Below are 21,015 nucleotides of genomic sequence, written 5' to 3' on the forward strand. Positions count from 1 at the left end.
TGCAGTTGTATGCCAGGCAGAGTGCTGGGCTGCTTGGAGGAAAAGTGGTTGGAGGAACAAGTCTCCCAAGAGCATTGCTTAAATAACCAAGAACAAGAAGGGCTGTTTACAGACTACATCTGAGGTCAGAAAATTAAAGTTAGTCCAGAATTATTCCTACTCAACCACTAAAAACTTGGGATTTGGTTATTGAGTTTCCTCTGGAATCTACTAAAAGTTAGCTCAGTCTTTGATCAAATACATCTCACCAAAAAAAAGTCCTTTTGGGGGGTGGGGGTTAAACATGAATTACATCCATGAAGTTGTGTTCTCACATAATATGCACTCATCCTGAAAGTGCTTTATTTAATGAATAAATGAGATTAACATTTAAAATAATAAGCTTAACTCACAAATCTTGCTTTTTGAAATTTTGGTGCATTCAGTAATGACAATGTAAAGGGACTAGCATATTCTATTACATTTCTAAGTTACCATTTACTAAAATAGTTTAGATATTCCCCCTATCCCATACATTTAAATTAAGAATAGCATTCCTGGGCCTCCCCGGTGGCGCAGCGGTTGAGTGCTGGGCTGCGAAGCTGCCTGTAGCCTCTGCAGTGCTGGTTCGATCCCCGGCCAGCCAGCAAGGGTCCCACATGGCATGCAGACCTCTCCTGTCTCGCCCGCTGCTTCCCTCAGCAGTGTATTTCATCAGTCTGCCTGTTCTGTTCCCTGCTCTGGCTCTGGTGAATTCTTTCACCCTCCCGTACTTCTGACTGTACCCAGTGCTTGTATAAATAAATAAATAAATCTTAAAAAAAAAAAAAAAGAATAGTATTCCTTAGTTCCTGGGGTTATTATTCAGTGTTAGCAAAACTATTAGCCACCCTATTCACAAATCCACCAAAACAATACATTGGAAGAATAAAGAATGTGATAACAATTTAAACAGCCAGTCTGAAAAATCTAGTAATAGGTCTATACTCTTTTCCTGTCAATCATCTATGTGTGGCATTTTAAATATAAATCACTTCTCATTTTCTCTCAAGCCTTTGAGATATAAGAAAAGAAAATATATAAGAAAGTCTTTTCTTTTAAAGGGCTTTTAAAAAAAAAGACTTTGTGTATGCTATTGTCTTCTTTCTAAATGCTTCTTGGTGATTTAGTTTTCAAAGCAGGCTTTTTCTTTTTGGCCTCCTGCCCAAGCCAAAATGAGACCGAGGATTTCCCCGCATCCTACTCATCCTAAAATATTTTATTTATTAGTCATCTCTCATCTGTAAATATTAAAAACCTGATAAAAAGCTCACGGGTTCTTTTATACTAATATATGCAGCAAAGCAGCCTCGGGAAAATGTAAATCATTTACCCCAGAATATCGACTTCATTACCATGACAGAGATAAGGAGCCTTTTCCCTTTCCCCCTTCGATCTCCCAAACCTTCTAGTTTTAATCCGGCCAAAGCTCAGAGCCTTGACTTTATGGCAGGCCATGAATGACAAAATCCTAAGTGAAGTCCAAGAGCAAATTCACCCTTTCCAGATTTACCTAAAGGAATCCCAGCACAAGATCCTCCAAACATACTATCTCAATATGCTTTCACATTGCAATTGAAGATTGTAAACGGAAGATTTTAAAGGAAAAAGACCTGACCATGAAAAACTGAAGAAAGCTGTGTTTTCTGGCAGGGAAAAATCATTCGTTTGTCCCAAATTGCTTTCATAACTCTCCACTGTGTAAACCATGAATCCTATTAAATTAACTCAGCCCACTCAATAACCCGATTCTCCCTTCACGGAACCCACTGGAGAGAGCTCCTGGTCATAAAATAGAAATAATAGCTTTAATAAGAGTACAGCAAATGGGCTCAAAGCTGGACTCACTAAATCTACTAATGCTTCGTTTATACTGACTCCAAATTGAAAGTAAGGGCATGTTAGAATGATAAGCTAAATCAGACAGAAAATCTACAGCTAGGTGTTAGCAGGTACAAAATATAAACACTAGCTACGTGAAGGCCTCCAGCTATTAAAAAGCAGAAATTACTGTCACGCTCTGCCACCAAGAGCTTGCCTCAAAAATTCTAAAATCTATGCATTCTCGGAAGAACTATTACTCATTTTTAATTATTTTTGACACTGTCAGGCTACTGTGCTCCACTTATTAATTCTGTAAGAGGAAATAATGTCCTTTTTTATAAATAGTGAAAACTTACACAGAGAAAGGGAGGCTTTTCGGTTCATTCCTCACAATATGAAAACCAATTTCTCCATTTCTCAATGTGTCAGAAATAAACGTGAAAATGGATGAAGTCATTCTTTCCCAATTACAACTGAGCCTCTCAGGAAATGTGGCCATAACTCACAACTGGTCCAAAGAGGCTTCAGTGAGGTGCCACCGAGTGCCCATCACGTCTCAGTGACTGAAGTGGGTAAACCAAGGTTCTTCTATAGCTTTTCAGGGTTATACCATTAACAGAGAACATACTGAAGCAGTCACATCTCTGCAGATGCTAAGTGGTACAATTAACAGTTTCCTACTTTGACTTCAAAGCGGGTACTAGGACACACATATCCGATAAGAGGGAGCCAGGATAAATGATATTAAAGTCACAGAGTAGACCATTAACACAGGTTTTTAAAGTGCTTTTAAGAGTATTTGAAAACACAGGAAAATACTTATGTTTTTGTACTTCCAAAAAAAAAAAAGTGCAAAATCACATAAGCACAGAACCTCCTTCTATCTTCGGGCCTTTGGCACCAAATGAAGCCTCCTTCCCTCCTTGTGCCTAGTTCGGTGTCCTCAGGCCAGCAGCAAGCAGAAGTGGGGACACAGATGCTCAGACTTACTGAATCAGAAGCTTGGGGAGTAGAGCCCAGCAACTGGTGTTTATCAAGCCCTCCAGGCAATTCTAAGACCACTGGCTAGTTCTTAGCCACTCTTGGGTGTCCACTGAATTAGCAGCTTGTCAGGGAAGCCAGAGCTCGCCAGCCCCACCCTGCCAGCGTAGGTAGGTCAGCTGTACCCACAGCCACCCCGACTCTTCTTTCACAACAGCTATACCAGTTTGTAGTTATTTATTTATTTATTAAAGATTTATTTTTTATTTACACAATAGCTGGGGCACAGGCCAGAGGCGCGGGTGGGTGAGAGGATTCATCACAGACAGAGCGGGGAACAGAACAGGCAGACAGACCGAAAGCTCTGCTGAGGGGAGCAGCGGGCGAGACAGGAGAGGTCTGCCGCGCCATGTGGGACCCTCCCTGGCGGGCTGGGAATTGAACCCACGCTGCAGAGGCTGCGGACAGCTTTACAGCACTGCGCTCAACCTACAGGGGGAGGCCCTGTAGTTACTTATTTTTATGATGATACAGTTAGTGTCTTTCAAAGTCTGGCTGCACGTTTGACGCATGTGAAATGTCTCAAAAATCCAGATGCCTGGAGGATGACCCAATTAAAACGGAACACACTGGGAAAGGACTCCAGCATGTGTATTTTGAAATACTGTGACTGCACTGCTGAGTCAAGGCCGGGAGCCACTGTATTAGACTCAGGCTTTGTGAAGAGCAGGTGATTGGCAAAGGCGACCAGTATGTGGAGTTCTTTATGTTGCTGGGGTCTTGTTTTTAATCTTGCATGGGTACAAAATGGCAAATGTACAAAAAAAGTGTTCCGTGAAAAGCAACTCTCCCTCATTCTTCATCCCCCATATCTGAGGCAACTGTAAGTTTCCTTAAAAGAGTAAGTATTTGTTAATGCAGACAGGAAAAAGCAGAAGTTAGGTGGCAGGATCATGGATCATTTTCCTGCAATGCCCATCCGTGTTTTCTGTGAAATGCATGCCATAAGATGTTTAAGCAGGGGGCTGTTGCCAGTAGTTCTGTGTATGTTACTACTGTCTCTCTTTTAGACCAGAAGCTCATGTGGGCCAAGACTTATCTTCTATGGTTTCAGATTCCTCCCTGGTATTTGGTTCATAGCAAAGGTTTAATACTTAAATTGTAGTAAGTACTTGGTAGATGACAGACTGAAATAGGTGACAGCAGAAAATCAACTCCACATAATAATATCACTGTATCTTAAATGTGATAAAATACACACATCTAAAGTCCAGCAATCTATGCTGCTGTGGTATATGTTGCAATTCACTGCAGTTTGGCCTTGATTAACTGTTTTTTATAATGAACAAGTAGCCATGTACAAGTTTAATCATTTATTTGAGTGTTTGAGGTTAAACCTATTTCCTAAACATCTCTTTTTTAAAAGAAAAGATTTATTTATTTATGCATACAAGAGCTGGGGTACAGGCCAAAGGTGTGGTGGGTGAGAGGATTCACAGAGACTCTGTTAGAGTAGGGAGCAGAACAGGCAGATGGACCAAAAGCACTGCTGAGGGGAGCAGCAGGCGAGTCAGGAGAGGTCTGCTGTGCCATGTGGGTTGCTCCCTGGCCGGTGAGGGATTGAACTCGTGTTGCAGAGGTTGTGGAGAGTTTCATAGTGCTGCGTCTTAAGCCCTTGCGCCACCAGGGAGGCCCTAAACATCTCTTTTTGAAGAAATTACACATACTATACTAAGATCCAAACTTCTTGGCTCATCAAAATCCATGAGCTCATTAAAAAATATTTCACAGCTTACCAAAAATATAAAATTATGAAAAAGAATTAGAACTTGAATAAAACTAGATTTTGAGGGATGAGTTAATATTATCACATCCATTAGGACAGAGTTTCTATCATTATGAAATATTTCCAAATATTGTTTTATTAATTTCATGACACAGAATGTAATAAAATCTATTCTACTATAATTAAAAAAGCAATGGTAGATATTTGTGCCAAAAAGAAAACTCTCTCCAAACATACATTAGTCAGGTGTAATCCCTCTGGCTTTTTTCCCCATCCCATGGCTAACGCAGAAAGTGAATTAAAATGGAAAGGTATGTGGTATTTCCACTGTAATTAACATTCAGGAAATATGCAAAACGTCAATGGTAGCGAGGCGCCACCAAGTGGCACAATGATGCTTGCACTATCCTGATTGAAAAAGCAATGCTACCTACTCCCTTTTTGTCTGATTCTTTGAATAAGTCTTAAAGTGTATATTAGGTGGCCCGAGCTTTCACATGGGGCTATTTAACAAGTATGCCAGTTCAGACTCATGGCCTGCACAAGCCACTCCTTCAGGAACGGGAAGCCAGGGATAATCTGGGATATAAGGCATATTTTCTTTATTCCCTCAAAAGGTACCTATGAGGGCCCCCCTGGTGGCGCAGGGGTTAAAGACACAGCGCTATCAAGCTATCCCCAGCCACTGTGGCATGAGTTCAATCCCCAACCAGGGAGCTGACCCACATGGTGCAGCAGACCTCTGCTGTCTCACCTGCTGCTCCCCTCAGCAGTGTATTTCAGTAGGTCTGCCTGTTCTGCTCCCTACGCTGCCTCTGGTGACTCCTCTCACCCGCTGCACCTCTGGCCTACACCCCAGTTCTTGTATGCATAAATAAATAAATCTTTAAAAAAAAAAAAAAGGTACCCATAAGGTTTTATGCCCATTCCATGGATGATGAAACTGAAGTTCATATTAGGAAGCTGCCTAGCCTTAACCTCACAGTTGAGAGTAGGGCCTGCTTCTTGACCTGCTCACTTGCAAAGCTAAGTGGAAATTTGTTCTTCCAGAGTTAAGGGTTGGTTTCTTGGTTCATTCTTGCTTCTTTCTCTTCTTCCTGAAGTATAAGTTTCTTATCCTGACTTCAGTTCTCATGAACTTTTCACCACAGAAAATTCAAACAAAGCTAAAAATGAAGATTCAGTCTTAACTGTAAGTGATCTCTTGTATAACTGCATTAAGAGTTGTTCTCTACTTAGAAAAGTTGGTGTGGTCTGATCGATATGAAAGGAAAGGCAGGTCACCAACATAAGTTCATCTGAGATGAAGGGCCCTGTTCAGTTTAAATATGTAATTTGGGGACTGTATGAAGACAGACTTTGAACATCTCGTTCATAGAAAAAAGCCCAAGAAAATTAATAGTATACTTCGTACGCCCTCCTCACCTCAAATGTGAATTACCATTCATTTGCATTTCATAACATTTCTAAAAACGCAGTCATTATAAACAATTCTTAGTCTCTCATTCAAGAAGTGCCAATCAAGTGAAGTGGCAGCAATGTTGTAATTGAGACTCTGGAATGCATAAAGACCTTCTTTTCACAAAATCTACCCATTCCCTTCTCTAGGTCATCTGGGTACTTTACTCACCTGCTGAAATGCCTTTAAGACCCTTATCTGAAGAGACCATTCAAGGAGCTTTCCTATTTCTTACTAAATTCTCATTTTAATGCAAAAAGCAAAGTGAATGGTACCCCATGTTTTTAATCAGCTCAGAACTCCACATACAGGGCCGTCAACTCAAGATTTGTATGAAATATTTTTACTTACAGTTCCTCTCCTTGTTTGGCTTTCTTGTCTGAAACCAGATAGACAGTTCCAAAACTTCCACTGCCAAGCTTCTGCTGAAGCACATATCTTCTCGCAATCAAGCCCTTTGGATATGTGGAAATGGTTCTTGATCTACTCACACACTTAGCAGTCTCTTGGAATTTCAGCATTGCTCCAGTGAGAGAGAACTGGCTCAGATGTTCAAAGAAACTCAACATTCAAGTCTCCAAGGAGATGGTCAAGTTCATCCAAGGACATCATTCAATACCTTAAAGATAGGAAATCCAGAGTTCAGGTCTGAACTATTCCTAATAAAAACTGTAAAGTCTGGGCAGTGATACCCGAACCCTGATTAGTGAGCCGAATGACACCATATCATGTTATTAGTTTAATGACGTGAGAGAAAACATTGAAAGGTATCAATACTGCAGATTCCAATAGAAGGCAGTCAGTGTTTCACAGGGAGAAAGCCTTCCTTCATACATCCAAATTTGGCAAACCTGAGTTTCACTCAAATTTCCCCCAAGTTCTCAGATGTCCAGATGTTTCTGATCAACAATCTGTTTAAGATTTATATTCTCCCATACTTAAAAAAAGCACATTAAAAAAGCACATATAAAAAAATAAGAACATTATTGTTTCCTTAAATCTATTTGCATCAACCTTTTTGCAATTCTTTATTCTTAGCTAATGTGTATTTTGATTTACAAATAGTGATTGAGCATCAAACCAGAAGTTAGCATAATGTTCATTTCTTTAGTTTTTTCCCTCCTATGGACTATATGATATTTGCATTTATTAGAATAGATGTGATGAGCGATATGGATCAGAATGAGTTTTTTTCCTGCCTTAAGTAGATTCTGACATTTCTATTATTCACGCTGCGTATTGAGTAATCGCCCTGGATTGGAAATAAGAAGTGTCACAAATGAAATTCAAACCTAAAATTGTATTTTAATGTTAGTCGACTAGAAATCTAGGGAAATTATTAATTCCTTCAGGAGCTAAATGTACAGTAGAATCACGGAAGGCAGGACTGTTTCATATGAGCACATGCATGGTAAAATCACTTTTCTTTCCTCAAAATGAAAAATGCTTTTGAGTAATCATAAAATGTGGGCTTTGTTTTAAATCTGTATACACACTTGATTATAAGTTGAAGACTGTCTATGCCTTGGGAGAAGGCATAGACAGTTTATCCCTTATTCCAAGGCACAGACAGTTTCCATAGTCAACAATTCCTAAGTTATAAGACAAAAATCGATTGTGTATAATGTCAAAACAAGGTGTTATCTGTGTAGTTTGGGGCATGTGGCCCATGGGCAGGCTTCACATGGTGGTGGCCAATTACAAAGTTCCTCAGAATAGAAAAAAAAGCAAGTAAATGTCCATTTGCAGTGTTTTCTTTTTTGAAGTAATATATCAATCAGTTAAGTCTCCCTGAGGGTGCAGGGGGAAGGTAGGAAGGCAGGAAGAAAGGGAGAAACCAAATCACCTGAGTGCGCCCTGGGCACAACTCTATTAAAACAACATCAGCATTAAGCTGGAATGACAGCGCTGGTGTCATACCTCAGAATCCCTTAAAACACAAGCAATTATGTGGGATTACTGAGATTACAGAAAATATGAGTGAAATCTGCTGAAAATATAAATGGACAACAGGCCACCAAATGTGGCTTTTGTTTGCTTTGTCTACTGATATAAAAAATGATGTGTCCTGGACAAATAAAGCTGTTGAGAGAAATGTCTAGTCTCACAAGCCTTTTCAACTCAAAGGACCCTTAAAATCACTCAGCGATTCTTCCTCTTTTAGAGAAAAGGCCTCCTGTTCAGCACAAAACAGAATAGTTCTCTGGTCAGTTCAGTTTCCCAGAGGCTCCTAATTTGTTTTTTTTTTTTTTTTTTTTGGATAGCATTAGTTTATTATAAAAGAGACACAGAAATTATTTACATGATGAAAGATTTCAGAACTTGAGTGGAATGGGCTGCTTCACATGATGCCATTTCAATCTTGGTTTCAGTCTACATACTTTCCAAGAATATCACCATCTCTAAATAAGAAATAATCCTTGTCATCTAGAACTACTTTGGTGCCTCCATATTCTGGGAGAAGAACTTTATCTCCAACTTTCACACTAACTGGTTGAATCTCTCCACCCTTTCCTTTAGAGCCTGATCCAACAGCTACTACTGTTGCTTGCAACACTTTTCCTTGAGATTTTTCTGGAAGCATAATGCCTCCTTTGGTTACAGTTTCAGCTGCACTCCTTTCGACTAATACTCGGTCGAAGAGGGGAAGAAACTTTCTAAATGCCTGTCCTGCCATGACTCCGGCCGCCGCAGTCGCCCTGTTCTCCCGCCGCCGCAAAAAAGACAGACCCGCAGCCCGGCCCTCCGGACACGTGAATGTGGGCCGAGGCCGCCCAACGCGCAGGCGCGCGGGCCCGCCGAGGCTCCTAATTTGTAAGAGACAGGAGTAGCTAAGCAGTCGAGTGGGGTGCCACAAAGCAGGGGGGGCGTTGGCGGGGGGAGGGGGGGAAGGGGCTTTGGGACTAGGTTTCCTCTGCATAACCAAACAAACTTAGCCCAGTAGCCCTGCCTGGTTCACCTTCAGACCTTCCCATACCATTAGTCCCTATACAGACACCAAGGAATGTACAGCGCCCTCTTGATTCTAGAACTATTTGTGCACAAGTTTCCTTCGCCGCACCTCTCCCCCCACACTTGTGAGTTGGGAGAACTTGAGTACGGGGGAACAAACTTTATCTTTCTATCCTCCGTGCCTGGCATACAGCAGGTGTTCAGAACACTTTGTTAGGGAAAAAACAAAACAAAACAAAACAAAACAAAAAAACGGGAAGGGAACTTTGGGAACGGCTGGAGACAACTGCCTTGGAAGTGCCACTCACTTGGTTGAGGAGCAAAGGACAAGGAATGGTGAGTGTTTTTCACGGGTTGACACCAAGCAGTTCTCTTCTCCGGTAATAATCAACAAGAGGAAGCACATGCGAGAGCAGCTCCGCCAACGTGGGACTGACTCTAACCTGAAAGGGAAATCTTCACTTCAAGGTAAAAGAGCCACTTTGGTGCCTCAACTTTTAAAAATGTGCATTTTTGCAAAGGGGGGTAACGTACATCGAGAGGCACAGGCCACACGCGGTCTCCGGAGACGGCGCAGGTCTGGGAGCTGGAGTTGGGGGGCGCGAGGAGGTCGCGGGCGGGGCGGCCCAGGGACGCGGGAGCCGGCTGGACAGCCCGGAACACTCCTTCCCCGACGACGGGGAGCCAGGCACCCCTCGCCGAGCGCCTTCTGCATTACCTTTCCGCGTCCGGCCAGGAGCCGGGGCGCCGGGGCCTGCCCTGAGTGCCGCCCGTGATTGCACTGTGCGCGGCCAGGCGCGGGCCCGCCACGGCTGTTTGGCATCATTGCCAGGGAGACGGCGCGGGTCGTGCCGGGAAGTCGGGGCGCGGCGGCCGCGAGCGCGTCACCGAGGCGGAAGCGTGCGCGTCACCGAGGCGGAAGCGTGCGCCACCGGGTGTGCGGGGAAAAGGCTGGCGCCCTGCGGGCCTCACTGCCCTGCCGAGTCTCCACCCCAGCCTTGCGGGCGCCCTCGCGCCTTAAAGCCCGGGAGCACCTTCTCCCTCGCCGTCGGACACCGGGGGCTCAGAGACCCCAGGCCCCCGTGACGTCAGACCTGAGACTTCCGGTTCCCGCTCGGGGGGGGTGGGACTCTCAGGTGCGGGGCTCCCGGGGGCTCCTGGGGAGGGGCCGGGAGGCCGCCGTGGGTGGCGGGGTGTGAGGACCCCGGTGGCGCAAGGCGTGAGGGTGTTTGAAAGTTGAGCTCGAGCCTTTGTGCGCCTTTCACTCTGCAGCGCGCCTTTAGTTGAACTGCTGCGCCCTGCAGTGGCCTGGGCTTAGCTTAGGGTGAGCCCGCACGGGCCCTGCTCGCAAGAGCTTTCCAAGGCGTGAACTTGTAAGTGCTACGCAGGAGAAGGTCGAGAGCCGAGTCTGCGATGAGTGACTCGGACACCAAATGGAAAGGGACGCCCAAGATTCAGTCATCGAGATACATGTTAATGCAGGATCCCTTAAAGTCAGAATTAATGCTGGAAACCCATGTTTGACAAAAATGTCACAATTTTAAATAAAGAGCATCATTAGCAGTGCCAAGCTGAGCCATCCTGGAGCCTGAGTCCAGGAAAAAAAAAAAAAAACAGTAATAACTGGGTTTTTTTTTTTTTGCAGTGAGTTAAGTTAGTCTGTCTTCAAAGATGAAGACAGACCCTGGAGGAAGTGAACTGGAGAAATGAGTTCTGAGAGGCATGAAGCAGAAGTTTCCTTACCCAAAACTATGACAGTAAAGATGCACCCAAATTCCTAAGGTCTGAGAGCAGTTCCCAGACGCTGTCAAAAAAAGAACATTGCCCCGACACACTTTAGTTGACTGAAGCTCAATGCTTTCTGATTTATTAATTAGGAGATTGAGAACATTATTTTTTCCTAGTTTAGGGCTTTTTACTTTGACTCAACGGAATATTCTGCTGTAAGATGGTAACTGCAATATCAAAACCCACATAAATTCCATATTATTGTGTCAATGATTTTAACTGATTTTGCTTTGGACTCACCAGGAATCTCCACTTCCATCCAAAGGTCAAAATCCATGAAACCATTCATTTTTTGCCTTGTAATTCATGGGGAAAAGCAAGAGAATGAAAACGCACTCAGCTCACTGTTGTTGCCTGAGGATCTAGGTAAGAATTCACACATGCTGATACCTAATATATTTTAACCAAAGAGCATTCATAACATATAATGATGATGCAGTGGTGTTGGAAACAATGATTAGGTACCCAGTAACCAACATCAGTTGAACATGTGTTCTGTTGTTTTAAACAGGCAGTTCTTCAGAGCATCATCATGGGTATCCGAGGACTAATGAGCTTTGTGGAAGATCATGGTGATGAGTTCTTCACTGATTTGAAGTTGCGAAACACAAAAATTGTTATCGATGGTTATGCTCTGTTCCACCGGCTTTGCTTCAGTTCGGGCTTGGAGCTCCAGTATGGAGGGGACTATGATTCTTTTGCAGATGTTGTGGAAAAATTCTTTGAATCATTGTTTGCTTGCAATATATGCCCATACATTGTATTAGATGGAGGGTGTGATATTTCAGATAAAAAGCTTACAACTATAAAGGATCGAGCTAGAGAGAAGATCCAAATGGCCCATTCCCTTTCTGTTGGTGGGGGTGGGTATGTATGTCCCTTGCTCATCCGGGAAGTGTTCATACAGGTTTTGAGCAAGCTTCGGGTGTGTTTTGTCCAGTGCTTTTCAGAAGCAGATCGGGACATTATGACACTTGCTAATCACTGGAATTGTCCCGTGTTATCATCCGATAGTGACTTTTGCATTTTTGACCTGAAAACTGGATTTTGCCCTTTTAATACCTTTCATTGGAGAAACAGGAACACTATTAAGGGCACGCAAGACTATTACATCCCAGCCAAGTGCTTTTCCCTGGATGCATTCTGCCGACGCTTCAGCAACATAAGTAGAGACCTACTCCCTCTGTTTGCCGTGCTTTGTGGAAATGACTATGTTAATCTACCCATCATGGAGACTTTCTTCAGCAGAGTACGTCCTCCTCTTGGAGCTACCAGTTCTAAAGGGAGAAGACACCACCGAGTTCTGGGACTTCTGAATTGGTTGTCTCAATTTTCTAATGCTGCTGAGGCACTAGAGAATGTTCTGAAATATCTTCCCTCCAAAAACAGAGAAAATGTTAAGGAACTTCTCTGCAGTTCCATGGAAGAATACCAGCAGTCCCAGGTGAAGCTGCAGGACTTCTTCCAGAGTGGTACTTATGCCTGTCCGGGGGCCTTGGATCTGGGTTTACCAGAATGGGTGCTAGCAGCTTTGGCCAAAGGCCAGCTGTCACCTTTCATCAGTGATGCTCTGGTGCTAAGACGGACCTTCCTTCACACCCAGGTGGAACACATGCAGCGCCCAAGTGCCCACAGAATCTCGCAGCCCATCCGGCAGGTCATCTACGGGCTGCTTTTGAGTGCCTGTCCCTGTCAGGAGGCATTGCCACCTCAGCCTCTAGTTTTTAGCGAAGTGGAGAGGATTAATAAAAATATCAAAACATCGGTTGTTGCTGTAGAATTTCCCAAGGATCATTTTGACGTAAGCAACTTGACAGAGGTGAGTGTAACAGTGACATCTTTGTACCATGACATCTTTGTACCGTGCTGGACAGGTTACCGCATACCTGTGTGTTTTTGTCTGAGTGTGCTTAATCTGAGTGTGCTTGCTGTGTTGCCCCCATTTCACAGCCAGAAAAACGAGGACTCCAAAGTAAATAACAGATACCTCAGCCAGTGTCAGTGCTGGGACTCACACCCAAATCTTTGAGCTCCAATTCTGCTATTTTCATGTGCTTCATGTCCTCTTTGCATTAGTACTACTATTCTGTTGATACTAGGTAGCAATACAATGGGTTATGTGGCTAAAAGAAAAAGGAAAAAATCTGAGTTGATGGACATTTGGGGAGTTTGTAGTCTGGGGTGTTTCAAACAGTGCAATGAACATGTGGTGCACCTCCTTTAAATGAAAATATGACACATTCCTGTTGCATCTGTAAGCAGGAGTGGAGAAGACCTGGGTCAGGCATAAACTATCCACAACCAGATGCTGTTGCCAAGTGGCCATGCCAATTAATACTCCCCCAGCGGCTTGTAAGAGCCAATACTTTATACCCTTGCTGATACCTCTTACTTCCTTGTGCAGTGTCACATTAGCTAATCTGGTGGGTGTTAGCTTTCATTTCCCAGAGGACTTGACTACCTTTTTGTAGGCCATTTAGATATTGTTATATTTCTGTTCGAAGTCTCCTGTCCACTTTTCTTGTGTTTGTTTCTAACTGTGAGCAGCCGCTCCCATTCACTGGTGTCATATTTTGATGAGTAGTTGCTTATATTATCTAATTTAAATTTTTATTTATTTATGGGTATCACTTTTGTGACCTAGTTAAGAAATTATTGTTACTCCAATGTCATGAAAATGATTCTTTCCCTTTCACTTGTGGAGCTATCTAGAACTGACTTTTTTTATATGTGTGTGATATGAAATAGATCAGGATACTTACCCCACTCCCCTGAAAATTCAGTTGAGTTCATGAGCGGAGCATGCTGATTATACTCCTTACCGGGTAGAGATGACATCACTTACCTGTGTTGAAAGTAGGGTGCAATTTTAGTTCTCTGTATTGTGCTATCATTTGGCTTTCCCTTGCCATAAAGCATCAATTTGTATCCAACTCAGTCTTCTTAGCTCTGATTAGCCCATGATGACTCTAACAGTATCATGAGCAAATGTGATTCCAAACACAAATGCAGGAACAAGTTTAGAAAATGTAACAGTATCTGTTCATTGTTGTTAACATAATGTGGTTAATACCTTACCTGCCTTATGTCAGCTGTTGTAATCAATTTTTACAATTTCCAGTTTAATTCCCATGGTAACCACATGGGGTAGGGGCTCCATTTTGGTTATGTCAGTGGACAGAACGCCATTCAAGTTAAGCCACAAGAAGTTAAGGGTAAGGAGACATGGCAGTGGATGGTTCTTGGGGAGTAAGTGCAAAGACCAGCCTCTCTCAAAGCCCCTGCCTCTCTGTGGCAGCTTCTTCCCCAGGCATGTGCTTGCCTTCCTGTGGGGTGGGTTAGGGTGGGGTGTCACGTGGGCTAAAATCTCATCACAGTAGTTACTCTTTTCTGAACAAAGGACAGATGGGTCTCATGAAATGTCTTGGGCAACTCATTATATAATGTCCACTGTACAGACTGCTCAGACTGTGGAAAGCTCAAAACTTGCCCAAGGCTGTAGAGCTAGTGAGGGAACAACAGTAAAAGCCCAGACTACTTTGTTCCGAAAAGTCATAACTTGGCTGGAGAATTCAATAATCTAAGCATTACAGGCATTTTCTTTAGCCTTAGGCGTTGCTCTTTTTTTTTAAACCAGTCTAGGAGGTTAGAGATAGTTCTTACTTTTAATATAAGTAGTTAATGTGAGTTTCTGTACAATTATATGGCTAAGCACTCTGCATGTTTCTCATTTTAAAGATTTGCTCACTGTATCAAATCATTAAGACCATGGTTTATAACCATTGTATTTAATGCTCTCATGCAATAATGCATTAACCTGAGAAGGAACCTGAGACAGGACCCTGTATGATACGCTGCCAGGGTGCTTATCCTCCAGGTCTGCCTTCCGGAGCTGGTCAGTAGTGGAGAAGTTAAGGCCTAATTACTCACTGGCAAATAAGGGTTGGCTTGAGCACAGAGCTTTGGCTCTCAAAGCAGAAGAGTTCAAAATGCAGATTCTTGAGCTTCCCTTGGATTTGCTGAATCAAACTTAGGAGTTTGGGGGCCTGATTTTGAATGTTTAACCAGCTTCCCAAGTGACAGACACTCTGAAGACAGCCATTCACCAGCCTCCACACTGGGTGTGCGGACAGCAAGGGCTGTGAGGTGGGGGCTGGCAGCACAGCCAGTCATCCAGGTTTATTAACAAGCACCTCATTAATGTTCTAAATGCTTTAAGTGTGGCTGATTATCTTGCACAGAAAGAAACCGACAGGACAGTTTCAAGTATGAAAATGTCTTCCTACTTGAAAACCAAAGTAACTTGCAGGATCTATTTCAGCTGTCCTTGGCCAGTCGGCAAATGCTTCTAACAGAAACTCTGAAGGTGAAACGAACTGTCCTGGACCCGATCCCTGCTTTGTTGAAATTGCCCATTGCTGTCAGCTGCTACTGGTTACAGCACTCGGAGGCCAAGGCCAAGATGCATCATCTCCAAGCCCTGCTGCTGGGCATGCTGCTGGGGCCCCTGCAGGCCATGATCAACAGCCCTGGTGTGTACCTCCAAATTCCGGGAGTAAATTTTTGCATGTTACTTGCATATTATTAAGTTTAAATAAAACATCCTTTGGCTTACTTACTCCCATCAGTTATATCAAAATTTACAGATGGAGGCACCAAAAATATCACTCATTGGTAAATATTTTGGAGCACAGCTGTGCCAGGCTCAATGCTGGAGGGCTTGACAGTGGAGGCCAACACCACCCGATCCCACCTGTGCTGTCCCCAGCACTCTCGTCTGTGAGGGTGAGAGACAGTGTAACACGCCAGCTGCATTTGGCAGAATGTTCCCGATCCCTGTCTTCAATACAGAGCAACATCATCACTAGGCACTTAAAACTGCCAATTGATCACTTCCAAACACCAGAAGAAACATCTACACTTGTGCTTTCTCTTTTAATTTTCCTTTCACCACTGTTTGAAGTTTCACTTACTTAAGTAGTGATGGTAAAAACTATAACCTCTCTCCATTACAGAAATTTACACTTTGAGGCAATTTCATCTGCATTTAAATAGCAGGTGAGATAAATGTTGATGTACTGGAGCATTTCAATTCTCTAATGAAATTATTCTCTTTAAAAGAGTAAGAATGCTCTGTTGCTATCTAAACACGTGTAATAGTTTTCAAACTGTGGACAGTACTAAGAAGATAGCTGCTAGGCATATGTAGCTCTAAAAGTAAATGAAAAATCTGGCGTCTCGGCTACACTGGTCACCTTTCAAGTGCTCAGCAGCCACTTGTGCTAGAAATGATTCTGTCAGAGCAGATACAGAACCTCGCTGTCACTACAGAAAGCTCTACTGGCTGTTGTTACTCTAGGGTTTAAGTTAAATGGACGAATGAACCAGCATCGGCTCTAAGACACCGTGTGTGGCAGCAGCTATCAGAAGGACTGCTGTTCTCTGACAGTCACCTAATGCGAATGAGACCCACTGCTGGTTGAAGACATGTTTGGGGCATTTCTTCTCGCTGAATACTAAATACAGGTGAAGAAAATTCTCAGAGCACGAGCCTATTAAGTTCTAACCTGCATCCAAAAGAAGGGGCATGTCAGGTCTGTTTCTGATCTTTTAGTTGAGGACCCTGCACCCAGGCTCAGTGTGCCTTGCTGCTCACTCACTGGTCAAAAGTGGGGCCTCCTTTTTACTTACAAGTTAGCCTGGATGTAATTTTGCACTTCCCTTGCTCAAGCAAACCTGCGAAGCCGAGAGCTGAACATGCAGCATTCTTCATTTCCAAATTCTGAGTCAAACTTTTGTTTTCCTCCCAGAAGACAGACGTTAAATTCAAATGTACTTTGAACACACAGGCTCTTTCTTTACACAGGCACACTAGGTAGATAGCACAGGGTCTTCATGAAAGGAAGTCAAGTGAAGGAGAAGTAAAGAGAGGAGTAATAGTAATTTTCATAGAGGCAGGTTTAGAGAATTTAGAGTTTAGAGAATTCAGATGCCTTTTTTGTTTTGTTTTAAAGGCCTAGGTACGAGGCCAGTGGAAAAGGTATTTTAAGGAAAAATACAATGTCGAATAACATTAGTCAATAAAAAAGGCCTCTCAGTATTTCAATTCACGGAGCAAGACTGCAACACTGAAGTTAAAATAGTAAAGACAGAAGCATTTTGGTTAGTGAAACTAAATTTTCTTCTTTGTGGAGAACATGGTGAGCTTATCCAACATATCTGGAAACACTGCCCTTGTGCTGTTTGTTTTTCTAGATAAGGAAGAGCTGCAGGAAGGTGGTGCTAAAAAGTTGTATGAAGAGCTCCAAAGAGTGAAGCAGCAGACGCGGCCGGGCACCAGACTAGACCTAGACACAGCTCACATCTTCTGTCAGTGGCAGAGCTGTCTGCAGATGGGGCTCTATCTCAACCAGCTGCTCTGTTGTCCCTTCCCAGAGCCAGACCTAACTCGGTAAGCACCACGGGAAACTACTTCAGATGGTTGCACAAGGAAATAAATACTTTATTCATTTAAAGTAAAGAAGTTATCTTAAAAGTTAATCTTAGTATAACTGGTCTTAGGTCACTGTTACACCTGGAGAGCTGGAAACAGGAAGATGTTTCCGTACTCCCAAAACAAATTCCCATGATCAGATCCTATTTTTAAAAATAGGTTCCTTAACTATTACTCAGTTATTAAAAAAAAAATCAGGCCTCCCTGGTGGCCCAAGGGGTTAAGACACAACCTATGAAGCTATCTGCAGCCTCTGCAGCATGAGTTCATCCCCCGGCCAGCCAGGGAGCTACCCACATGGTGCAACAGACCTCTCCTGACTAGCTCCCCTCAGCAGTGTATTTCAGTCAGTCTGCCTGTTTTGTTCCCCACTCTTGTCTCTGGTGAGACCTCTCACCATCCACACCTCTGGCCTGTATGCCAGCTCTTGTATGCATAAATAAATAAATCTTTAAAAAAACAAAACACGTCATTTTCAATACCGTAGAAAGACCAGGAGGGTCGTACACTCAGTCAGTCATTTTCTCAGTCAGGTTCATTTTCTAACCATTTTCTAACCATGTGGTCTATAGAACTAATGAAGTAAAACAAAAATAGAACTTTAGGCTATAAGGTCAAATTTGTAGTTACCAGAAAGGAGGGGGGTCAGAATCAGGCAACAGGGTCAAATTGGACCTTTGGGGTGAACTTGATGTAGTATGTGCAGATGCTGAAACTCATATAATACAATGTTACTTCAACAGAAAGTTATTTACAAATAAAAAGGAAAAAAAATTGAATTAGTTGCTTTACCCAACATCAAATATATATAATTTAATTTGAATAACAATACTAATATTCAGCCGACTGAAAACAGTTAAATCTAGGTAATATCAGTCCTTAAAGTAAAGAAGAGGCAGTGGACTGGTAGGATGTAACTCATCTCCCTTCAGGATGTAACTGAAGTTCTATCTGACCCTCCTTCCGAAGTATCACACTAGCGCTACTCGCTTTCAGCTGACTCCTCATATATTTTTTTCAAATTGCATTTCTTATCACTTGGCATATTGTTCACACAAATATTTATTAAATGCCTACTTTGTGCTAGGTTGTACTGAATGAAACATTTTTTAAATATTTGCCACCATGGAGCTTTTCTACTAATGAGATCACAATTAGACGCTTAAGTGGACACTATCTAGGGGTTTTTGTTTAAGCAGGCAAGTATGAGGGAGGGCGGGAGGCAGCCAATATGCCAGGGCATGATTTAATGTTTAACTGTGGGTTTAGGCTGCTTGAGAAATGAGAAATAATAGCACGTAGGATATAGGCGGGGGGAAAAGTCACAGATCAGTGAATTGAACATTCTGACGATTGTCCATTGAGGAGGTACCAGAGGGAGTGAATGAGGAAATTAAAAGGAGATGGTTAGAAAATGAACCTGAGATTGTGTATGTGCTTCGTGTCTCCTCTATGAGGGCAGGGGCCTGTTCACTGCTGTAGCCGCACTGCCTGGCATACAGAGAGTACAGATCCCCTAAAACAGGAAAAACAAGACCAGACAGTTCTCCGATGATTCACCAGGGTTGTACTTACATCTCAGCATTACCAATGAGTGATGGTTCCATTTCATCACGTATCGCTCTGCCAGTAAGTTATATACATAACTTAGTTAACTCCACCTAATTATTTGTGAAGTATGTTTTTAGTCCAAGAGAATGAATGGCTGCAAATGACGCCATTAAATTTTCTCTGATTTCAACAAACTGCCTGTTTGGCTTATCAAACTCATTTGTAGTTCCTTTTCTTTAAAGAGTTAAGGGGCCTGCTCAACTCTGGGTTAGTTTAAGAACCAGCAAGCATCATTTAATTTGTCGGTAAAAAGATTTTAAATACTGGGGCCTCCCTGGTGGCGCAAGGGGTTAAGACACAGCACTGTGAAGCTAACCGCAGCCAGTGCAGCACAAGTTCAATCCCTGGCCAGGGAGGTGACCCATATGGTACAGCAGACTTCTGACTCGCCCGCTGCTCCCTCAGCAGTGTATTTCAGTCAGTCTGTCTGTTCTGCTCCCCATTCTGTCTCTGGTGAATCCTCCCACCCCCCACACCTCTGGCCTGTACCCCAGTTCTTGTATGCATAAATAAATCTTAAAAAAAATTTTAAATATCGCCATCAAAAGAAGTAATCTTGTAATAACAACTCAGTTTCTTCCTTCATAGAACTGATTATTCTTAAGTAATTTTAACAGTAATTTTATGGAAGCAAGAACCACCCTCATTGTTTATGAAGTCAGGTTAATGACTGAACCCAATCTTTACCACCACCTTTTCCCTCCCATCGAACAGATTGTACAGTGGAAGCTTGGTGCACAGCCTGTGCCGACAGCTGCTGGCGTCAGCCTCTGTAGAAAGTCTCCTGAGCATGTGTTCTGAGGCTCAGCACCTATATCAACAGCTGTTCAATGCCACAAAGTCACATGCCCCTGCTGAATTATTCCTTCCAAAGGGCAAATCCAGTTCAAAGAAAAAAAAGCCAAAGAAACAAGGTACCAGCCAGTCAAAGAACAGAGTGGGAACTACCTCAGACACTAGGAGTTGGCAAGAAGAGAGTAATCGATTTGGGATATTAATGGTTGATAACCCAGAAGATCATACTGACATTACAAAGCTTGAATAAACTCAGCCTACAACCAGATGTGTAATTCTTACTTAAAATTTTGTTACTACCCTTGAATTTAACTTTTTCCTTTAGATCTAACCTGTCAGGGGCTAAACATTGCAATAATCTTTGAATTCCAGGGTATTCTGTATTCTGCTTTTAATAAATACAACCTTAAGAGACTTCCTTGTTTCTTAAACACATTTTAAGCATGTGTGTATTTCTTGTGTTCCATTTCACATTTGACAGTCTCTAAGTGTAGGTGCTTACAATCATTACTGTCTGCAGCTGCACCCACTCATTCAGCAGTCAAAAGACTTAGAAAGGCACAGTGTGGAACATACTAGAGCTGTACTAGAGCTGCAAAACTTAGAAGCATAACAGAATCGTGAAGGTGATGGCCAGTTCCAAATAAAGAACTTAAAAATAAAAAAGCAAGTGGAATGAATACACTTGAGCAAGATCTGAAAGTATATTCTGACCTTCATTTTACTTGTAATTACAGAAATTGTCACAAAAGAACATTTTATAAAGCAGCCTGTCAGGTGCAAAAAGGCAGAATGCAGATTGAATGCTCCAACAGTGAAGAGAAGGTGGGGACCAGGCTGAGGAGAGGATACGTCAAAGGAGTCTCTGGCCTGGCCTTTGAGCTTGACTTTGACACAGGGACATAATTCAAATGAGGTGCTGAAGACAATGATGTCCCACGTCCCACATTCCATTTGCAAAATCTGTTTTCCTCTATTTTTAATTGTCTCTAGGTCTTGATTTATTGGATTCAGTTCTAGCTAGTGAATTCTGACCTGAGATTTTGGAAATGTAAATCTTTAGTTAGCACTTTAAGTAACAAAAGGACAGCTGGGCAGCAAAGATGAACAAACTTCAGGAATAAAGCTGAAGACAGAAAAACACTCTAATATAATCCTGTTTTGTATTTAGTTGTCATAAAATTATACATGAACTTTACTTATATGAACCCTTCTTGATGTACATGGACCTGGAAAGTTTAATAGCTGTATATTATAAACTCAAGTCCTTTCATGTGCTTTGATCATGAGAAAAATAATTCAAAGTAA

General features: G+C 42.6%; 3 protein-coding genes across 16 annotated transcripts in view; 1 reads left to right on the plus strand and 2 right to left on the minus strand.

Moving 5' to 3' along the window:
* NEK11 (NIMA related kinase 11) overlaps positions 1 to 15,189 on the minus strand; it is a 155,241-nt gene extending 140,052 nt beyond the window's left edge. For 3 of the 8 annotated variants that reach the window (XR_008549589.1, XM_054689136.1, XM_054689264.1), the window contains exons 1-2: positions 9,329 to 9,537; positions 6,420 to 6,687 (exon numbers count right to left, since the gene is read on the minus strand). Coding sequence is in view for 7 of the 8 variants with exons in the window: in XM_054689136.1 (XP_054545111.1) it covers positions 6,420 to 6,637 (218 nt within the window). In the remaining variant the exon portion in view is untranslated. The other 5 variants (XM_054689165.1, XM_037524455.2, XM_054689189.1 and 2 more) reach the window with 5 other exon arrangements.
* On the minus strand, positions 8,329 to 8,846 carry LOC119256670 (10 kDa heat shock protein, mitochondrial). The gene has a single exon (XM_037524448.2). The coding sequence runs from the start codon at positions 8,743 to 8,745 to the stop codon at positions 8,437 to 8,439; it is 309 nt and encodes a 102-aa protein (XP_037380345.1). The 5' UTR covers positions 8,746 to 8,846; the 3' UTR covers positions 8,329 to 8,436.
* ASTE1 (asteroid homolog 1) lies at positions 8,981 to 20,123 on the plus strand. 7 transcript variants are annotated; one of them, XM_037524421.2, is made up of 6 exons: positions 8,981 to 9,488; positions 11,052 to 11,174; positions 11,320 to 12,627; positions 15,130 to 15,340; positions 17,064 to 17,259; positions 19,627 to 20,123. In XM_037524421.2, the coding sequence occupies exons 3-6, from the start codon at positions 11,341 to 11,343 to the stop codon at positions 19,955 to 19,957; spliced, it is 2,025 nt and encodes a 674-aa protein (XP_037380318.1). In that variant the 5' UTR covers positions 8,981 to 9,488; positions 11,052 to 11,174; positions 11,320 to 11,340; the 3' UTR covers positions 19,958 to 20,123. The 7 variants fall into 7 exon arrangements, with proteins under 7 accessions (XP_037380318.1, XP_054545348.1, XP_037380323.1 ...); XM_054689373.1 differs by having other exon boundaries at positions 11,074 to 11,174; XM_037524426.2 differs by lacking the exon at positions 8,981 to 9,488 and adding an exon at positions 9,967 to 10,156.
* Positions 20,124 to 21,015: the final 892 nt, after the last annotated feature.

Source organism: Talpa occidentalis, unplaced genomic scaffold (assembly GCF_014898055.3).
Source record: "Talpa occidentalis isolate TD23 unplaced genomic scaffold, MPIMG_talOcc4v2.1 talOcc4.10, whole genome shotgun sequence".
Lineage (NCBI taxonomy): Eukaryota > Metazoa > Chordata > Mammalia > Eulipotyphla > Talpidae > Talpa > Talpa occidentalis.

Bases quoted from the DNA above. Each gene is read 5' to 3' on its own strand.
- LOC119256670 (XM_037524448.2), bottom strand. From the start codon at position 8,745: ATGGCAGGACAGGCATTTAGAAAGTTTCTTCCCCTCTTCGACCGAGTA.
- ASTE1 (XM_037524421.2), top strand. From the start codon at position 11,341: ATGGGTATCCGAGGACTAATGAGCTTTGTGGAAGATCATGGTGATGAG. The intron at 12,628-15,129 runs GTGAGTGTAACA...GATCTATTTCAG, and splicing joins ACGTAAGCAACTTGACAGAG to CTGTCCTTGGCCAGTCGGCA. The intron at 15,341-17,063 runs GTGTGTACCTCC...TTGTTTTTCTAG, and splicing joins GGCCATGATCAACAGCCCTG to ATAAGGAAGAGCTGCAGGAA.